Source organism: Salarias fasciatus, chromosome 11 (assembly GCF_902148845.1).
Source record: "Salarias fasciatus chromosome 11, fSalaFa1.1, whole genome shotgun sequence".
Classification (NCBI taxonomy): Eukaryota; Metazoa; Chordata; class Actinopteri; order Blenniiformes; family Blenniidae; genus Salarias; species Salarias fasciatus.
This window is the reverse complement of record NC_043755.1, coordinates 3,397,605-3,417,153: the sequence shown is the minus strand read 5'-3', so window position 1 is coordinate 3,417,153 and position 19,549 is coordinate 3,397,605. Positions and strand designations below refer to the sequence as shown.

General features: G+C 41.7%; 1 protein-coding gene across 2 annotated transcripts in view; it reads right to left on the bottom strand.

The window, feature by feature from the left end:
• Positions 1 to 19,549, bottom strand: part of galnt1 (UDP-N-acetyl-alpha-D-galactosamine:polypeptide N-acetylgalactosaminyltransferase 1) — a 45,342-nt gene that overhangs the window by 19,016 nt on the left and 6,777 nt on the right. For both annotated transcript variants that reach the window (XM_030102076.1, XM_030102077.1), the window contains exons 2-3: positions 8,832 to 8,944; positions 111 to 250 (exon numbers count right to left, since the gene is read on the bottom strand). In XM_030102076.1, the coding sequence (XP_029957936.1) occupies positions 111 to 249 (139 nt within the window). In that variant the 5' untranslated portion in view covers position 250; positions 8,832 to 8,944. The remainder of the gene's footprint in view (positions 1 to 110; positions 251 to 8,831; positions 8,945 to 19,549) is intronic.

The following is a 19,549-nucleotide window of genomic DNA, read 5'->3' as shown; positions in this document are numbered from 1 at the left end:
ACACACACACACACACACACACACCACGTCGTTACTCAAGGCTCTGTTTGGAGGCGTGAATAAACACGCGTCCATAAATTACATGCGAGCACGTGGCTGAATGCACCCACCGTCTCTGCCTGGCAGTCCTCTCTCCTTCTTGTCGTCGCACTTGTTGCACTCGCTGAAGTAGAGCAGGATGAACATGTCCAGCATCACCCAGACCAGAGAGGTGGCCAGGACCACCTTACAGTAGGCAAACCTCCGCATCCTGAACGCATAGAAAAGAACGAGAGGACCGAAAATATTTAAGTTTGTGCTGAAGACAAAGAAACGGATGAGTGTTAATGTACACAGACCAGCCACAACAATATGACCACCTGGCCTAACATTGCTAGGATCAGAAGACAAGCTGTTCTAATAGCCGGTGCACAGCCACCCTGTAATACTTTATTACAATTTTAATGTGTGTTCAGTCACTTTCCCTGTGGGGAAATGTTTTTCTGGACTTCGTCCAACTGCAGTTTCCAAGACTAACAAGAAAGTGTTGTTCACTTCACCAGTCTGCAGTCATAATGTCCATCGGTAAGTTTTTTAAAATTCTGGAGAGATTCTTTTTTTTTTTTTTTCCTCCTCTCATATCTTCCCAACTATTCTATTTACTATTCACCCTTCACACTGGTTTATATTTGAAGGTCTTCCTAATAGTCCCATCCGTCACCATGTTGTCAGTCTGACTCCAGACTCCTATCTGTCAGGTGAGGTGTTCATCAGAATCATTCCAAATGGTTTCCTCCACACAAACAGAGCCTCTTTCAGTGAACTTCTGCCTAACGTCACTCCAGAAGGAAAGCAATACAATGATGAGGGCATTTGTTAAAGTTAGTCAATTAAGTTAGTGCTTTACACCAATGGGAAAGCAAAAAAAAAAAAAAAAAAAAAAAAGAAAATCAATATTTCAAAGCAAAATTTTGAGTCCTTTCAAGATTTTGGCAAAGCTTCGCTACAGAAACATCTCAGATAGCCACTGTATCAGTGCTCCCAAACGGCCTGCAGTGTATGAACCAACCTGGCCTTTGTACATTTAACATACCACATCTTGTGTGCTGAAGCGCGGTGAGACACAAACTCACAGGTAAGCACACACAGACACACACACGGCGCAGAGGCGAGCTGTGTGATAGTAATTGCTTTTCTTCGGAAGGCAGAGCGAGACAAGACACAGCCACATTAAAATTCCACTGCTCCCCTTTCCTTCTCTCCTCCAGCACCATCTCTCCCTCTCTTTGGCTGATTCTCTGCCTCAATGATCCCTCAGGTTGCAGCAGCACAAGCAGAGGGGAGAAAATTAATTTGGCCATGGTGATTTCTCCTGTGCCTCTGGGAGGTGAAAAAAAAAGGTGTTTGTGCATAGCTAGCTTAGCTTAGCTTAGTTTAGCTTTGCTTTAGCAGCCAGAGAGGAGAAAGAACTGCAGAGCAGCGTTTCTAAAGTCCACCTGATAGGATTCGGTGAACACAAAGCGCGACGCACAGCAGAAAAGAAAAGATTTGTCTTTTCCTGGAATTCTGATGCTGAAAGTGGAATAGTTTCTGTGTCCTAAAAACTCGGCAGTTTCACCATGGAGCCATTCACACTGAGTTTTCTGGTACTTTCATGAGCACAACTACTAAGACCAAACAAAATAATGCATTCCAGCTCAACACCAGTGGAATCACAACTGAGTAAATCAGGGTTTTGCAAAGCGTGGAAGGACGAGCCCAGCCCAAAAGGTCATTTCTGGCTGAATGGTGAATGGCTTCCTAATGTCCACCACTCTGTAAGACAGTATTGTTAACAGCTGCTAACAGCTGGATCTATGAACACAAAACTCTTCTTAAGATACAATAGCTAAGCTTCAAATTTTAACATTTTCCAAGTTTTCATATGTCGCCTGAAAGAGATGCGTGTGAATAGTGGACTAAATGGTTAAAAGATTGCTTATTTAGGTTCCGTTTTTCAAGTGAAACGAAAAAAATAATCTGACATTTTGGGGTGTCTGGTTCTCAGAGCAACTGAAACTGCCAACAACAGTTTTCAGCATTTCCGCTGTTCATAGGTAAACAAACATCGTTCTCAAATGGTTGCTGTGTAAATGCAAAATTTTTGTTAAACAAAAATGCACAAACTATTCATTTTCTCTTGCAATGTTTTCAACTAAATAGGCCTTTATTAGGAATTTGACTAATTTAACTTTTAATCTCTCAGATTAACTTTTACATGCACCAGTTCCATAAATAGAAACTGCTGCAGGGCAAACACCAGTCCATATTTAACTGATGTGATCTGTATTCTCATGAGGAGAACGAAGTCTGACCAAATCAATTAATCTACCGCAACAGCATCATCTTACTTCAGCACAAAATCCCCCACAGATTCGGTTTGTTTCAGAATGAATAAGACTTAAAGTGTTACCAGTGCTCTAAATGTCTCTGGGAATACTTGACATCCTTTTATCAGTATTTATATTGCCTGAGTTTTAATTTCCAAGCTCCAAGTCTCACTCAGACTGAAACTTTAACTTGTCTGACGAGAAAATTGCACCGTTTCACGACTGTTAATATAATTAGAGATTTGGGGTAACGCTCAGTTGTTGTAAAAGCTGGCGATGTGAAAATTAAAAAGCTGGTAAGTGGAGCTTGGGTTGAAATTACTGTGTAAAATGACAGCTTGTAAAATACTTTATAGAATGTGTAAATGATGCACTTTTGGCAAATAGTTCACAAATATGCGGTTTTCAGTCTACTTATACACATACAGTGAATCTAAATAGTGAAAAAACTAATTCTCAAGCATTTTTCAACTCATGAGTTGTAGTTATAGCTTGCTTTCGCTGCAGTGACAGAAGAGCCGTTTGGACAGTGGGTGATGATTTTGACATTAGGTATCCTGCACACGTCTGTGACTGAAGGAGGGTTTAATGGCTTGCTGGGTTCTGTTACGCTGCCATCGCTGTAAATGCTGCACAGCGTAGCAGACGCACACCACTGACTGTAGTTACAGTTCACACATGCAGGTGTTACTCTGAGTGCAGTACGTGTTGAGAGAGCAGAGTGATGGCTGCACGCTGTGAGAAATTATCTTCTGCAGAGTGCATGTGCTATTATGTCTCCTCATTGCTCTCAACCTTGGAGGTTTTTCTTTGATATATGCTTAATATTCAACCTCTTTAGATGAGGTTAGCACTGTGTGTATGTTCATGATATAACTTGTAAGGCGACCTTTGGGAAATTCATAAAATTTGCCGCTTTGTCAAGAAAGAGGGCTCATCAGATTATTTGTCTCACTCCTCTCAAAATTTTTAGAATTCCATGAGCAGTGGGAGGCCTGATATTCAGTCCCTGCTCTCCAAAATCTCTTTTCTGTTTTCACTGACTGCTGCTACATTGCGCTGGCCTCCTTTGACCTCTATACAAGACCTGATAGCACAGAACAAAACTTGGATATTGCGCTTTTCACCTTTTCCAGTGTGCAGACAGCGCTCGGTCCACATAACAAACACAGAATTCTCAAAAGGAGACAGACGCCGACATGAAAGCACGCTATCACAGACACACACATGCATATTCTCGTTCACAAAGTCGTGTCAAAATGCTGTCAAGGGGATGTCAGCCGTTTTCCCTGAATGTTATTTGATCAGAAAGGATGTAAAAATAGTAGACAGCAGCGCTCGAAGCAGGAGCGGCGGCAGAGATCATTTATATGCATGTACATTAAATCAAAGCATGCACATCCACACTTCCCCACAGCTGTCTCTCAGCCTTGCCCCTCCACTCACTGTATTTCTAATCAGGCATGGCAGAGAACACCTCAGGTCTCCTCCGTGCTCACGGCCGCCCTGGGCCTTGCTTCTCTGTGTGTGTGTGTTGCATGTGTGCGAGCGTGTGTCAGTTTAGTTTAATGTGGGGCGCTAGTCTCTTTGAAGTCTCTTTTAAACAGCCTGGCTCCCTGTGACATTAAACAGACGCAAAATTTTCCATCCCTTCAACGACACTTGTTCTGGCTCATTCATTAACATATCGCTTTCCCTCCATTTGTCTTTTATATCTCTGTCCTGGGCATCGCACACTTTGCTTCCCGGCCGCCCCGCCTCCAGGTCCCTGTTTGTCTCTCGGGGAGGCTGTGTTTCAAGAGCGGTTGCCATCACTACTTCTATACAAGAGCACAATTTCCCCCTTCACATCCTGCTCTGTGACTCTCTTCATCTTCCCCTCCTCTCCTCTTCTCCACAAGCTTAATCCCCTTTTAGAGATTGCGCAACTGCTGTTTCTCACAACCACTCGGAAAAACTCTGCAAGACAATCGAGAGCTTCACAATTTATGAGCGAGCGCGAGGAGCCTCCCCTCGGGGTTTTTATATTTATATGTATGAAAGACAATTAGGAGGATGGTGGGGGAGATAGTATTTGTATGAGTAAGTGCCAATGAGAGAGGAGGATCAGTGTGTTACTCATCAAGACAAAGTTTGTCCTGCTAATCCATGTGATAAACTCCGAACAGTTTATTTGCTTGCTGTCTTGTATGGCACAGTTTTCTTTTTTTTTTTTTTACAAACACAGAGCCCTTTCATTTTCAACGCTCTTTCCCACATAAACCGGTGACTTGGAAAAAAAAAAAAAGTATCCAGCTGTTTGAAACATTTTCGGTGAGAACACCAGACACGGAGCCACTGGAGGGTTCGTGCTGTCCTTGGGTCATATGGGTTTGATAAGCTCAACAGTTTCCAAGACAACACTGATGGGAGCGCTGATTTGCTGAACTGTCGTAATGCGTCTCAATTGGAGCAGAACAAGGCGCAGGCTAATATTAGGGGAGAGAAACAGAACGAGGTGGCCCGAAGCCCCATCTCTGAGACTCTCGGTGGAGTCAGTGAGATACACAGAGGCTACTGGTGAAACAGCTGGGGTCAATTCATGTCCACATCAAAATCTTGACTGCAAACTGGTTTTTATAGAGGACATAAAAAAAAAAAAAAAAAACACAAGGAAAGAACTGGGACGGAAAAGGAGAGCAAGAGAGAATGCCCTGTATCTGATCGTGGACGTATTCACACATTTAGTGTACTGTTTTTTAAAGTATACAATTTATTGTTCTGTTCTTTGCTTTGGAATGATGATTCCTGAAACAGTCCATTGCTCATATCTAGCTGGTAAAGGTCTTAAAAAATGAACTAACACACTGAAAATTCTGCAAAATAGCAGAGACAATTTTTCACACAATAACATAAAAGTATTCCAAGATCACATTTAGGCCGCAGTAGAAATGTATTATTGCCTATTTTACCCGTTCAATCGCAACATTTCTACTGGAGCATCACAGGATGACACCATGCCAAGTTACAGGCACAGCATTCCTCCTCTTAAAATGACTTGGGAACATCACAGGGAAGTGGAGAAGAAAAAAAAAAACCCAAAACATTTACTGCTTCAACGCTCACCACTCCAGAGGTGAATGAAGAAGATTCAGCTAAACTTGCTTTGAACCAGAAGCTCTTAAAATGCTGCCACTACTACCCGGCGCGATAAGTCTACGACTGAGATTTTTTTTCCTGACTCCGTTTCTCTTTCATCAGTTGTTTAGAAATACGATATTGTCACATCACAGATCATGACCGGAGCCATTAACACATGTGAAACATGAGATTTATGCCGGACGCCGCTGGAGTTTAGCCTGGGGCAGCTGCTTTGAAGGTATATAGGGTTGTGGCACTTCATCGGCTGGGCCAGGGGTGTCAAACACGTGGCAAGATGGCCATTTCTTTGTAGTATTACAAGGGAATGCAGTTGGACTTACCAGCTTTAAGAGTCTGCATATTAACACAGTTTATATCAGTCTATAGGAGCAGTGTATCTGGCCTCAAAATTCGAAATGATTTGAACAATGAGCTGGGCAAAGCAGGGATGTGTTATTGTAGAAGCTTTGCTGATATCATACATTCTCTCTCTCTCTCTCTCTCTTATACAACTGCCTCCTCTGACATATGGACACAACAAACCAATCACATTTGACCTGTTTCATTTCACCAAGCATCAGGCCTTGAGACATAATTACCAGCCTGGCTCTACTGTCTGCGTGCCGATTATATCATCCAGCCATGAGACAGTGCAGCTGAAGTGTGCTCCGATACAAAAAAAAACCTTCAGCTGATTGTGGTTTCTACTGAGGAATTTTATGTCTCCGCTCCTCCTGTAGGTTGACCTCTGCAGCTCTCAATGTCAAATTCTTCCATAGGTGGAGCTCACTAGTATTCTTACAGTGGCCAGAGCAACCCTGGATATGCAGATATCAAACACCCAAAGATACAAGAGAAGCACGCAGCCTATGTGTGATGTGATAGCAAGTCGACAGCTTTATCTTTATTTGGGTCATTTGTGTGAGCTGCTAAGAGGCCGTGTTTGTGTGTTCTGGGCATTCCACCTCAAGTCTGCTCATATTTCTTCTGAAGATGTCAGGGCGCTCATGACGGTTTCCTTTAATAGACTTCCACCCGCTCTTATGAATCAATCATATTACTTTCTGGAGTGGATATCAAATTTTTGATATCGGCTTGTGTTTTAGTGTATTGATTGAGAATGGCCCTGATAAAGTGGGGTCATCTTATAATCAGCTCAGAACCCAACATTAAATGGGATTTCACTTGTATAGCTTTTATTTATTTTTTTTCCACAGGCCCCTGGACTTGCAAGACACTGGGAGTTTTTTGGGGTTCATTGTCTTGTTCAAGTATACTTTAGCGTGTCAAAAGGGGAAAGATGGAGAGTCAAATCGACGATTTGATCTGAAGTGACCCGCTCTGCCCACGGATTCACAACTAGATATTGTTGTTCACACTTTGCTGGAAAGTTTTAAAATGCTGCATATCGGGGCAGAGCAGGCAGAACCAGAGCATGAGAGCAATGATAGCTTGACACAAACCAGTGAGGCAGGAGATCTGAGGCACGGACAGACAGAATACCAGAGACCGCACATAAAATCCATTCAACTGTATGTAAGGCGGAAATGGCTGAGGAGTGGGAAAATTGCATTGCTGAGGTGAGGTCACACTACATCAAGAGCAATACGATATTTAATTATTGTGGAACGCATTTAGCCCTATCAACAGAATCTCTATCACCATCTTTTCTTAACACAATAACAGTGATCTTTGTAAGGACCTGAAACAATCAATATAGCGCTATTATGTTGTTGTAATGATCAATACCATTTACGCTCAGATACAGTTCAGAAAGAGGAAGAGAGAGAGAAAGAGTGAAAACAAAGTTTAAAAAAGTGTAACAAAGGCAAAGAGTAAAACAGAGAACTGCTCATGGCAGCGTAAAAGTCCCAGCTGAAATTGATTACCAATACAAAACTTGGCACAGGAGCAAAGCGGAATCCAACCTTTCAATCTCCAATCACAGGGGCATTTTTTAACTAAATCAATACACTTTACTGCCACTGTGTTGCTCTGATGATTGAGTGGAGTGGATCTGCCTGTTCATGTCAGAAACATTCATCTTTCCATCCATCTTTTTTCAGGTGTGGCTCTCAGACAGACCTCACAAAGGAATCAAGTCAAAGCCTTGACACCAATTTCTAAAAAAAAAAAAAAAAAAAAAAGAAAAAAAAAAATCCTAACAATTGATGCAATTAACAACACCAGAGACAGCGTCTCTCCATTTACAAGCATAGACTGGAATCAAGTGAACACAGATCAAACTGTTTGCCCTCGCAGGTTCGACTGTCTGGCCTCTGCTTTATGTCAGCAGCTCTCCTCCACTATTATTAACGCACCAACTATTGCGACTACAACTCACAGCAAGCAGGCAGGATTTATGAGCACTGCCATCACAACAGAGTTTTCCTGACTACTAATATGTTTAGTCTTAGAAAATCTACTTTGGATGTTTTCTCTGATGGAATTGCAAATAGTTATGCATCCCACTATGTCCTTGTTCACTGAATTCATGGTATCTTTTGACTGTTTATGTCTCATTTTTGTACCATTGCTACAAAGGAGAAATGTCCATGTCTGAGCTTTACATGAGTTCACACACAAGGTTTTCTAAAGAACTCAACATAATGTTGCACGTTTTATCTCTTGTGCAATATTATCCAAAGAAGGCAGTATGGGTGGGTGGAAGTGACTGAACACACAGGCAGGATTTGGCTGCTAATGCCAGTTTCGGATGGTGGTCAGAGTTCTGTTTCCATCATCCAAGTAATGGCGGGTTCATTTCAGTGGAAAGCGAAAGTGAAAGTATTGACAGTAGCACTGCAGCATGAGGGCAGCATGGCGGTTGGGGTACGGTGAATATTCGGATCTCAGAGTTAATATCACGATGCCACCACGACTGAATAGTCAGATATATGGGTCCAGCATTACTCTTAGTGCAAAAAAAAAAAACCAAAACAAGCATAAACACCAGAGAGAAGTCAAGAAAATTATGTTGCATCAATGAAAGGTGAACCATTGGCCTCACTGTTACATCTGCACATGGACAACAGTGCTTTTTTTATATTAACACAGGTTTTTCTGACCAGATCCATTTCTTTCTTCATATCACAAGGTTAAAATATATGACTAAATGCACCAAGGAAGTGAACCTATTCCTTTTTTTTCATCTCAAAAAAAGTTGAGATTATTTTGTCAAATGTGATTCACTTCAACAGAGAGAAAGAGAATTGTTTATTTATGTTAATCATTATGTCCCCCTGAACTCTTACAATAACTCCAGAACTTAGTCACACAGAAAACAACCTTAAAACCTGCTTTTCTGTTTTTTCTGAACATATTCCTTCATTTTAGCCATCCCAATCACTCCTGTACTCCTACCTTTACAAATGACTTGAGGGGTCTCTGACTCGATGTGCAGGGGGCTCCACCAGCAGAGGAGGCGGAGCTTCAGAGATCCCACGTCCTCGTTTGCTTGTCACTCGAACATGCTCCTTAAAGAAAGGAAAGAGAAGGATGCAGATTTGATATCCGCTTAACTGGGCTGTTAAAAAGCAGCAAAAACCTTGTGCAACCTTGAAACTAAGATTAAGCAAATAAGGAAACACTTTTTGTTTTTCCCTAAAAATTCGGATGTAGACAACGCCAGCAGTGACTCTTTGGGTGCTCCAGGAAGCAGACCAGGATTGAGCTCACATCTGTTGTTTGAATATCATACAGCAGCCACAGGAAGAGTAGAGAGGAGCTGTAACCTTGTGGCCTAAATAAAAAACACTTCCTGGCTGTGCATACACTCCTGTCACTCACATAAGGATAATGTCAGCGTCACAATGTCATCAGGCAAGTTTCCAGTCGCACCAACACTTCCCTGCAATGGCGTAAACATCAGCATCATCATTCAGTCAAACGTGTCTGAATAGCGGACTTCAGAAAGTCATAAGTGATTTAAAATTGTCAGCCAAGAACTGTTTCTCTTTGTGTTGTGTTGTGAATCAATCATCTTCTTTTTTCCATATCCATCAAAAGGTCAAACAGTAACACAGGCGCCATTTCCGCTTTGGAGCAAAAATAATAATAAAAAAAGAAAAAGCAAAGCAGAAGATAGTGGGATGAAGGGGGCAGAGAGAAATCAGGATAGACAACTGACAAATTCTCAGAACTGCTCATTTCACAGGATTAATCTGCTATTTTTGAAAAATCCACTGAGAATAAAGATGACAGTGAATATGACCGAGTGTGTGTGCGTGTGTGTGTGTGTGTGTGTGTGTGTGTGTGTGTGTGTGTATTCGTATGCATGAGTGTCTGTGTGTCCTTCAATCTGGCCCTTGGCCTACTTTAAAGCAAAGTCATCATTCTGATCCAGTGGGACTTCATTTTGCCAGCCTGTGTATAGTATATGTGTGTATTAAGAGCCTCTATTGCAAAAAAAGTGCCACAGCATAAATCTCTCGCTGCCAGCCCACACACTCCTGTGCTGGTGACTGTGAGGAGGCTGCACTGCAGTGCAGGTGTGCTTCAGTATGTGAAGGGTCTTGGCCACCAAAGGTGTCAGCCTGTCTCCTCGTGGGTGAGTCATCACTCCTCTTCTCCCACTTGGCTCTCGCTCTCTTTATATTTCTTCCTCTATCTTACACGCATATCATGTGTCTGTCACCCTGTTTCGCTCCCCCTTCATCACGCAGAAAACCCGGCAAAGTTTGAGTGGAATGTAATCCATCTGCAAATTAGAAGCAGGACGAGCAAGTGCTTCTATAAATACTCATCAGATTCCCCTGACAATCACAAAATAAACTTGGAGAATCACTCACAACGCTGCAGTGCAAACAGCAGCCCATCTCTGCCTTTGTCTGCAGTGCAAACCTCCTCCTCTCCTCGTTCTGCTTCCTACCATCTCATGCTTTAGTTGCTGCGTGACTATTACATGTCAAGGAGAACATAAAGGGCAACCACAAAGCAAATAAAAGCAACAATTGACAGATAGGCAAAGTTAAGGAGGGAGTATAGATTGCGGCAATACTGCTTTTAATAATGGCGTCATGCTAAAGCTCAATCTGAATATGAAAAAGTGAATGAGAGGGAGGCTGTGTTTTCCTGGGCTCCCATCCAGCATGCAGCGGAGTTGGGAGATCTTCCAAGATGTGCAACTACCTCAGCTTTTCCTACAGCTGGACATCATAACTGCTTTCTGGCATCTCTGAACTTTAACCTTTAAAACCACAAAAAGTTGTTGTGGAAGTTGTGAAGGAGGATACAAGCTTATTTTACCAATTTGCTGGCTATCAACACCATGAAGCCCACACCTCGTTCATTATGATGTGATGCTGACAGACAGAACTCTTGATGTGTAATGTAGAGCAAATGAGCTCGGATGGACTTGTCCACACAGTACTGTGCCTGTGGAACATGACATTATGTAGGCTAGTGCTGCATTGACATGAGGATTCAGATAGCAGAGGCAGAAATTCACTCTATGACTGCCCACATTAAGACCCGTTTCGGTTATGAGGACCACACTTCTATTTTTAAACTTTCACTTTCTGAACAGTTTCAGATTCACTGGTAGACAGTTGTATTAATCATGCATGATGTGGCAACTCGGAATCAGAATTATTTAAATTGTGGGTAACATGTGACATATGATATATATAAAGACATAGCAGCTATTTAAAATTAAAAACATCATCCATAATGCCGTGTTCTCCATGTCAAAGGGTCACCTTTACACATCTCAGGATGTCTGTAAAAAGAAGTTCCATCACAGGACAAATCGAGAAGAAAGTCATCTGAGCGCCGTACTCATATTTGCTCTGTACATTTGCTGACATCCTCTCGTTTTGGTCACAGTGTGGTTAAGTATTTTTGTGTCTATTATATGTAAGTATTTTCCCACTGGTGAGTATTGCAAGTTCAAGAGTTGCATTTTGCGACGTTTGCATAGGAAATCTGAAGAATGACAGCTCTAAGGGTGTAACCACTGAAATATAAGGGTGTAACACTGAATATATGGAAAATGTAGCTCATGCTTACAGTCTGCTGCAGTATTTTTTTGGTTGACATATGCTCCAACACAATTAACGCTGAGTATACATTTAGCAGTTTTTCTGCCTTTCACCCTCCATCTCCTTCACAGCCTCAAGTTGAACAAGTTCACATAATAAGGATGGCACAGTGACAATTGAACTTAACTGTAAATTTTGTTCACTTATATAGCACTGTTCCACTGATTGACAGAAGCAGTTTGCAGTGTTACTCACATTCACACACTCACACATCAAAGGAGGCGCCTCAGTCAAATCTGAAACTTTCTTCCAGAGTCACATCCTGCTCTACCAAGCCAGCCACAGTTGCCCAATAGTTTTCAAGTAATGCCAAGCTTTAATGGTTAAGTGGACACTATAAGACAATATGGTAGTGTTTACACAGCAATATTGAGAAAGAAGAGAGATCTTTATGAGCCACTGTTTTCAATCCTTTAAATTAAAGAAAACATGGCAGTTTTTGCCCGCCTTGTTTTTTTCTCCTGCTACAACAAAAATATTCTAATGTGTGATACCAAGACCATAGTACTTTCAAACAGTGACTAGAGCTCATAATTCACAGCAAATCGTGCATTGGTCAGCTGCGCTGGACCCAATCCTACTGCTGGATGCTTATGTAACTGCCTTAAATCCCCCAATCGAGTTGAGGTAAAAATGCACCTTTTGCAAAAAGAGAGATAAGTGGCTTCTAAAAACTGCAAGAATTGGCACTTTTTGTGAATAGTATAATTAAAACATGCACAATTTTATAATGAATATTTACATAGAGTTAGAAAATGTGCATTTGGCTGCTAATTAGCACAGGTACCTTCTCTTGAGCGAAAAAGCATTATTCATTAATCAAATACTTTAAAGCTATATTTTATGCTAAGGGTAGTTACAGAGGTCTGAAGTACATTTTTCATGGTGTTGAAAGAAAAGTAGGAATGCACAGCTAACATTTTTTGTTTAACAAGTTGTAATACATCCGTATTACTGGACAGGTCATGTACAGGCCTGAACTTAGAAAACGGATAACAAATCCAAGAACGTGTCAAAATTAGAATTAAGGAACAGAAAAGGACATAATTTCCTGGCAAAGTTTCTGCCGTCTCTTGATTTTGCAAAAATGTCTCACTTCTCTCTTCACGATGAGCAGCTGTAAGCCACAATAGAGAATGCAGAACGGCAGCCAAAAGGCTTAATTCTCAACATCTCACCCAACTTGCCTCTATCTCCGTCCCCACAAAACACTCCCTATTATTAATCCATGAAGTCAGTGTCTTTTCCCATGTCTGTGCTTATTCATTCTTTCCATTTCCTGTTGTAAATCCAAAATGCCAAGTGGCTGCAGCAGAATAACAAATAGTGGTGAGTAGCAGCACAATTTCTCTTTCAGGAAGCAAACACATCATTTGAAAGAACATTAATAAGTTTAAGAACGCTTAAATGACTTGCCAGCTCAAGTTGGCATAAAAATGAGAGGGCCTCACATCTGACTGGAAGCCAAATAAGTTTTAGGAGTCTGAAATAACCTTTGTTCTGGACAATTTGGAGGGAAGTGTGAATAGAGCTAAAGCTAACAGACAGTCAAATCTGTCTTTCACAATCCCCTGAGCTCACTCGGAACATATTGCGACCAACCAGCCATGTCCGAGCATTAAACCTAACTGTTCCACTCGCTTTCTCTTTCAAGACTGCCAGAGAGAAAATGGGAGACACTGGGCAAGACAAGCAGATAGACCTCTCCTCTTAACGCCGAGTGATAGCTTGCAATGAGCATGGCTCGCTTGTGTGTGTGTATGTGGGTGTTTGTGTGTGTGGTTGGCTCTGTGCCAGGGTTTGTGTATGTGTTATGTGACTCTGTTTGTAGCATATGCTGTAACAGAAGGAGTCCAAAGATGACAACTTTGGTCTTCGCAACAACAAATGGAGCTTTGCCAGTCCCCAGCCAACTGCACAACCCTGCACCTCTCCTGTCTGTCAAACACCTCGTCTTAAACATTGTGGGAACGGAAGGACCTTCAGCACCCCAAACACAGGCAAACACTGGATTCACGGTAAACAGGGAGGGAATGAAAGGCAAAAAAAAAAAAAAAAAAAAAAAAAGACAACAATTCTATTGCAGGCAACTGTACATGTAACTCACCATTTCTGAAAGCTTTCCAGGGGAAGCCCAAGGAGGAAAAAACAGGGATACCAGGAATAGAACGAGGAGAAAATAGGTAAGAAGCAACCGGTTCAACTTCCCTTGATACTCAAATAAGTCACACTTATCCAAGATGAAACAGTTCACAGAAGAGCTTGTTTTGCTCTCCATTATAATGGCATGCACTTTGTGCTGCATGCCTGCCACCATCTAGATATAGTGTATATATATGCTCAGTGGTAGCCAGGGGAGGAAAAGACAGAAAAAAGGTACCAAAGGAAGGGCAGAAAAGGACAGATAAAAGGAGAGCATAAGAGACAGAAAGACAGAGATCTGCTTCCTGTTTACAGAGAGCAGAGAACACAGGAAACAGGGCAGCAGGCCACAAGACCAGTGTTAAACTGGATAACAGTGATGACAATACACACAGCAGACATTCACCCAGACTCGCTACGCTCCCTCTGTGTCCTGAGTGATTACACGGTCCAGATTTAGCCTCAGACCTTTCCCATCTTTCTCAGCTTATCTAAGTGACATCTCGTGATTTGTTCTTGGTACCATATTTCTATGCTGTCCCATCAGCGCGGGCCAGCAGCCGTGTTAACAGGATCAAGCTGAAGTGCATGCCTGCCCCCAGCCGCGTGCTCAAACGCTCCCGGCAACATTCCCAATCCAGCAGACTTCCTACCAATTCTACGCAGCAATAAAAAGTCCTCATGCTGTGGTGCAGCAGCAAGGCCTCAGTTTTTAACTGGACGCACTGGGACAAAAATGATAAAGCTTTAACTTTTTCAAGCTGCACAAAAAAAAAAATAAAATAAAATAAATAAAGCCTTTATTAAAACATAATTCTAACAAATTTCAAAATATCAGCAACAAATAGGACTGTACAACCAAAATGGGCTGCATACTGTTTAACAGATAGATTATACTGTTTGCCTCTACTTTGTCAATGTACACACATTAGTGCAAACATGTTGCTGCACACACATGGGAGCTACTGGATTTACTCAAAGAAAATTTTTATTTGCATGAAATTGTGAGACAGAATTTGCACTTGTTCTTCAAATTCATGCACTGAGTCCAGTTTCTCTTCACGTGACAACAACACTCTAAGGGAATGAGAAACATTCTTTCATCTTTTATATGCTCTTTATTCAGAGGAGTGTGTCAGTCTCTGAAACTGGGCACAGGCAGAGCACAGCCTAGACAGGTCTCATGCCTATCATAGGAATAACAAAGAGCGAAAGACAGCATTTGCACGCATATGCACATACAATCCTACGGTCACTTCAGAGACACCCATTATCCTAACAAGCAAGTCTTTGGATTGTAAGTGGAAGATGTCCACAGGAAGCCAACACAGACGCCAGGGGAACATGAAGATTTCACTCAGAAGTGCCTTGACCAGGAATTGAACCCGTGGTGTTCCTGCATAAAAATCTAGGACTGTGGTCTTGCACGGCATGTTTTAAACTGAGAAAGTGAATCTGGTTCAGGTACTGCCATGTACACACACTGCTTTATTATTATTTGAACAGTTTAGGCTTCGACTTGAGGATGTTAATATTATCATGATTGTTTGGAGTAAAACTACAAGGTCGTACAATAGAAACATGCCAATCCCGTGAATGGGATGAGAGTAAATTTAACACATATTTTATAAAGACATCACAGTTCCAGCCATTAACCAGTCACTCCAGGAAGTTGTGATTCCGCAATTTCAAAGGTTAATTAATTAAGCAGTGAATTTTGAGCGAACTATACAATCACTGCAATAAAGGTCGCCCAGAATTCATAGAGACTGGTTGAATTCAAATTAATTGTTGAAATTGCACCAGTGCAACGTCCTGGAGGGACTGACTAACAAACAACTCATGTGCTGTCCTTTGACAAGAGAGAATCTTATCGTTTAAAAAGCCACTAAAGACCATTTAAACAAAGGTGTCCTAACTTCTACCTTTACATCCAATCAAAACTCTTGTCCTTATTAATTCTGAAATACTTCAATATAACGAGCTAAAATGCTGCAATACATGAGAACTTATTGACTTATGCAACACACACAACACACACACAACACACAACACACACACACTAACTAACTAAGCAGACGCCATCAATATTTCATTTAAGCAGCTCCTTCATGAGGTCAATAGCCCCTATGGGCGCACACACCCCTCGTCACACTACATAACCTCCAATAAGCTTTCATTGTGAGTTGTAAATGTTCAGCAATAACTTTGGCTTAATGACTGCAGGTGAAATCCACTATGAGGCTCAGGCATGACTAATCTGGGCGTCCTCTCTCAAATCTAACTTTATCAAGAAACCACATTCATCTTCATCTCAAATTCTATCCTGTGATTCCTCTACTATAACTGTAAAGATCAGCTCCAAATACATTTCTCAAAACCCATGTCAAGTCTGTCTTTTTTTTTTTTTTAATCTAAAAACCCAGAAAAATGAGATCGGAGTGACAAAAACAGTCAAGGTACTGTGCTTCAGGGTATGTGAAAAGGCAAACAAAATGCACAAATTATGGAAGCGCAGGCTGGTCCCTTCTTAACTTTGAATTAGTTTAGGGAGGCTAGTCGCCCTGCAGCCAGTACAGAGGCAGTATCCTGCTGCTTTCTCTCCCCGGCCCGTGAAGCTGCAGCCACACTGACCCACATCCCAGCCTAAGGCAGATTACACTGCAGCACATACAACACACACACACTCCCAAGTTACTTGACCACAGTGCATCTGACATTTGTGGCTTGCACAAAAGCAATTTCTGATAGCTTAGCATACACACCCACTAATACTCAGAAAAACAGAGGATGTGTTGTTCTGCAGTCCATCAACCAGGAGTAACTGTTGATACGGCTATCAGCATGACCAGGCCATAACAACTTTTCTCAAAGAGTCCTCAGACACACAAACATACAGACACTCAGAGCAGTGGCCTGGCAGCAGATAAGAGCTGGAGATGTTTTTTCTGTGTGTGTGTGTGTGTGTGTGTGTGTGTGTGTGTGTGTGTGTGTGTGTGTGTGTGTGTGTGTGTGTGTGTGTGTGTGTCCATAGACCGAGAGGAGAGGGCTACCACATCTGCTGGGATGAGCCCGTGGCAGATAGCTCACAGTGTCACACAACTAAAGACAGAGTGCAGAGCTGCAACAGCAGGGTCACACTTTCCTGCCCTCCACTTCCTTATTAATTGAAAAATCACACACGCATACATGCACGCACTGTTGTTTGAGGCTGAGGCTTTGTCCATGCTTATAATCGCAAAAAGGAAATGAATAAATTTGTTTCTGGTTGATTATTTCCCTCTAGCAATGAAGTTTTTGTCTAATAAATTTGCACCCTGAAAAAGCGTGTTTATTTCCCTGTCAAATAGTGCCACATTCACAAGGAACACGCGTTTGTGCAAAGAACAAGAAGAATGCATACTTGATTGACCCCTTGTGGAAATGAATTGGCTATCCTATTCCTAATCCTATTCATAGTTAATCTTAAGTATCCATGCTATGAGGAGTGGGCTGCTATGGTGCCATGCTCATGCGACAAGGATCTTGTTCAGGGACCCACAGTAGTGACCTGTCAGCTGTGAGATTTGAACCTGTGAACGCCCAAGTCTGTTTTTCTAACCTCAAACTCACCACTGCTCCCAATCTCCACATTTGACTCATGAACCCATTTTTAAGAGCAGTGGGCTGCCACACTGCTGCACCCAGGGAGCCCATGAGGCAAGGACTTTGCTCTGGGAGGCACGCTGGTAACTTGTCAGCCATGTGATTCAAACCATTGAACCTTAGATCTCAAGTCTGTATCTCCAACCTGCAGGCTGCCACTGCTCACAACGCACAGTAGCATCCAAGAAGGATTTGTCAAACCTTTTCTGTCAAATAAAACAAAAACGTCCTTACTTTTAGTGCATAACTTATGTGTGTATGTTAAAAATCATTTCAATATCTACTCCCTATGATCAAATTTAGTTGTTTTCTCATGTCAGTGACAATTTATCCATCTTTCCTTACCTTACTCTTTCTCAGATTAATTTCCTTTAATTTTATTACTCTGCCTGCAAGTGTTTGTGTCTCAGATACGTGCAGATGAGGTTATATGCAAGCAATTTCACTTTTAATTTTTTTTTTATCCATCGCTTGTGAACGTGCTTGTTATTATCTGTAAAGTGCTGTAATTAAATGTGTGTGATTGATTGATTGAACTCATGGTTTCAACATGACTGTCTATTGTGTGATTTTGAATACAATCCATTTTTCCAGGTAATGTGTTGAGAATAAAAGTGTGAATGGATTTAGTTTGTTTGCCATAAAACACTGTGAGGTAGGTAGACGTACACAGTGTAACCCAAATGTACATCAACACATCCTCAAACTATTACACAAAAGATTAAGAGAAAACTCTGCAATGAAATGAACCAGGCCAAAATACAACAACAGAGTTTGCAAATGATCTGCATCCATGTGTGTATCGTTTTGATTTCTGCAGTTTAAATAAGACAGTAGATTTGTACACTACTGCAATGTGTTTTCTCATCGATTTTCTTCATTTAATTTGTTCAGTCTTTTTCCCTCCTCATTAACTCAGATGAATCTAATAGGTGGTATTCGTTTGCTGTGCAGCTGCTGGAATCAAGCGTGGATCCACAAAGACTGTTATTACTATTTAGGATCGCTTTCTTCACAAGGCCCTTTTAAAAAAAAAAAAAGTGCAACCAATTCCTCCACACGAAAACACAGAGACCGCTCATTAGGTTATGTCATCCAGGTACAAACACACATCACTACAGGAACAGCACTGCCATTAGATTTTGACCGAGGCACTACAAAGGGCTGAAGTGACGTTAATCTCTGTACACTGTGCTGTGGCTGCGCACTGCTCCTGAACAGAAAGGCTCGATCAAACACACGAGACAAACATCTCCACAGAGATCAATAATGTGTAACTTGGCCGGGCCACTGTGCACGCTTTCCTTTAACTGTCAAGTATTGCATACATGTGATACTACACCTTTGTGAAACGTAACAATTTTGACCCGAATGAGCAAAATACAGCATGATCCAGAGGCACAACATTCATAAGAACAGGACAGAAAAAAAACTGAAAATGCCTCTGTCCTGCTGAAGAAAAACAAATATACTGGCTTATATTTAGATCGATGAGGAAATCTGTCACACGAGGTGAGAAAAATGACACAGAAAATTCCCATCAAATTCAGGTCTCACATTAGAGAGATGCCTGGGAGTTGAATGGAGATGCCAACACATACGAACAGTGTGTAGCACATTTAAAAAAAGGCACGCTAACAGTTAACATCCAGGCCACGGTGGGGAGTTGTGTGTGTGTGTGTGTGTGTGTGTGTGTGTGTGTGTGTGTGTGTGTGTAGTACGTGTCATGCAATTGTTTCTCCATGAGTCAGCAGAAATTGGACATATTCCACTTCCTCTTATGGAGAGTGTGGGGGGATGGGGAAGGAGCACGGCTGTCACCATGGAAACTATGCCTTCTTTTTTTTTTTTTTTTCCCCCCGTCGAGTAGTATCTCAGGCAGAAAAACGATACGAACACACATGAACGGTACACTTCTACAAAGAAGGGAATTGTTGGAGCTAAGGTGAAGACAACCTATAAGGTTACTGAACTCTATGGGAGCGAGCGGCTGCTGGCCGTATCGCCTCCCTCCACCGAGTCTTCAAGGTGACTCTTGAAGCGGTGTACGATGTACGCAGTTTCTCTGTGAAGTATATCAACCAATATCAAGCAGCACTCCACCACACCTCCGTCTTTTAGTTCGAGTTTAGACAAGATGACAAAACTGCACACGAGGAGATTAAAAAAAATAGGGAAAAATTATGAATCATGCACTGATGTTGCTAAATAACCAAAAATGTAAATGAACAGAGTTGATCGTCGTCCTTGTGT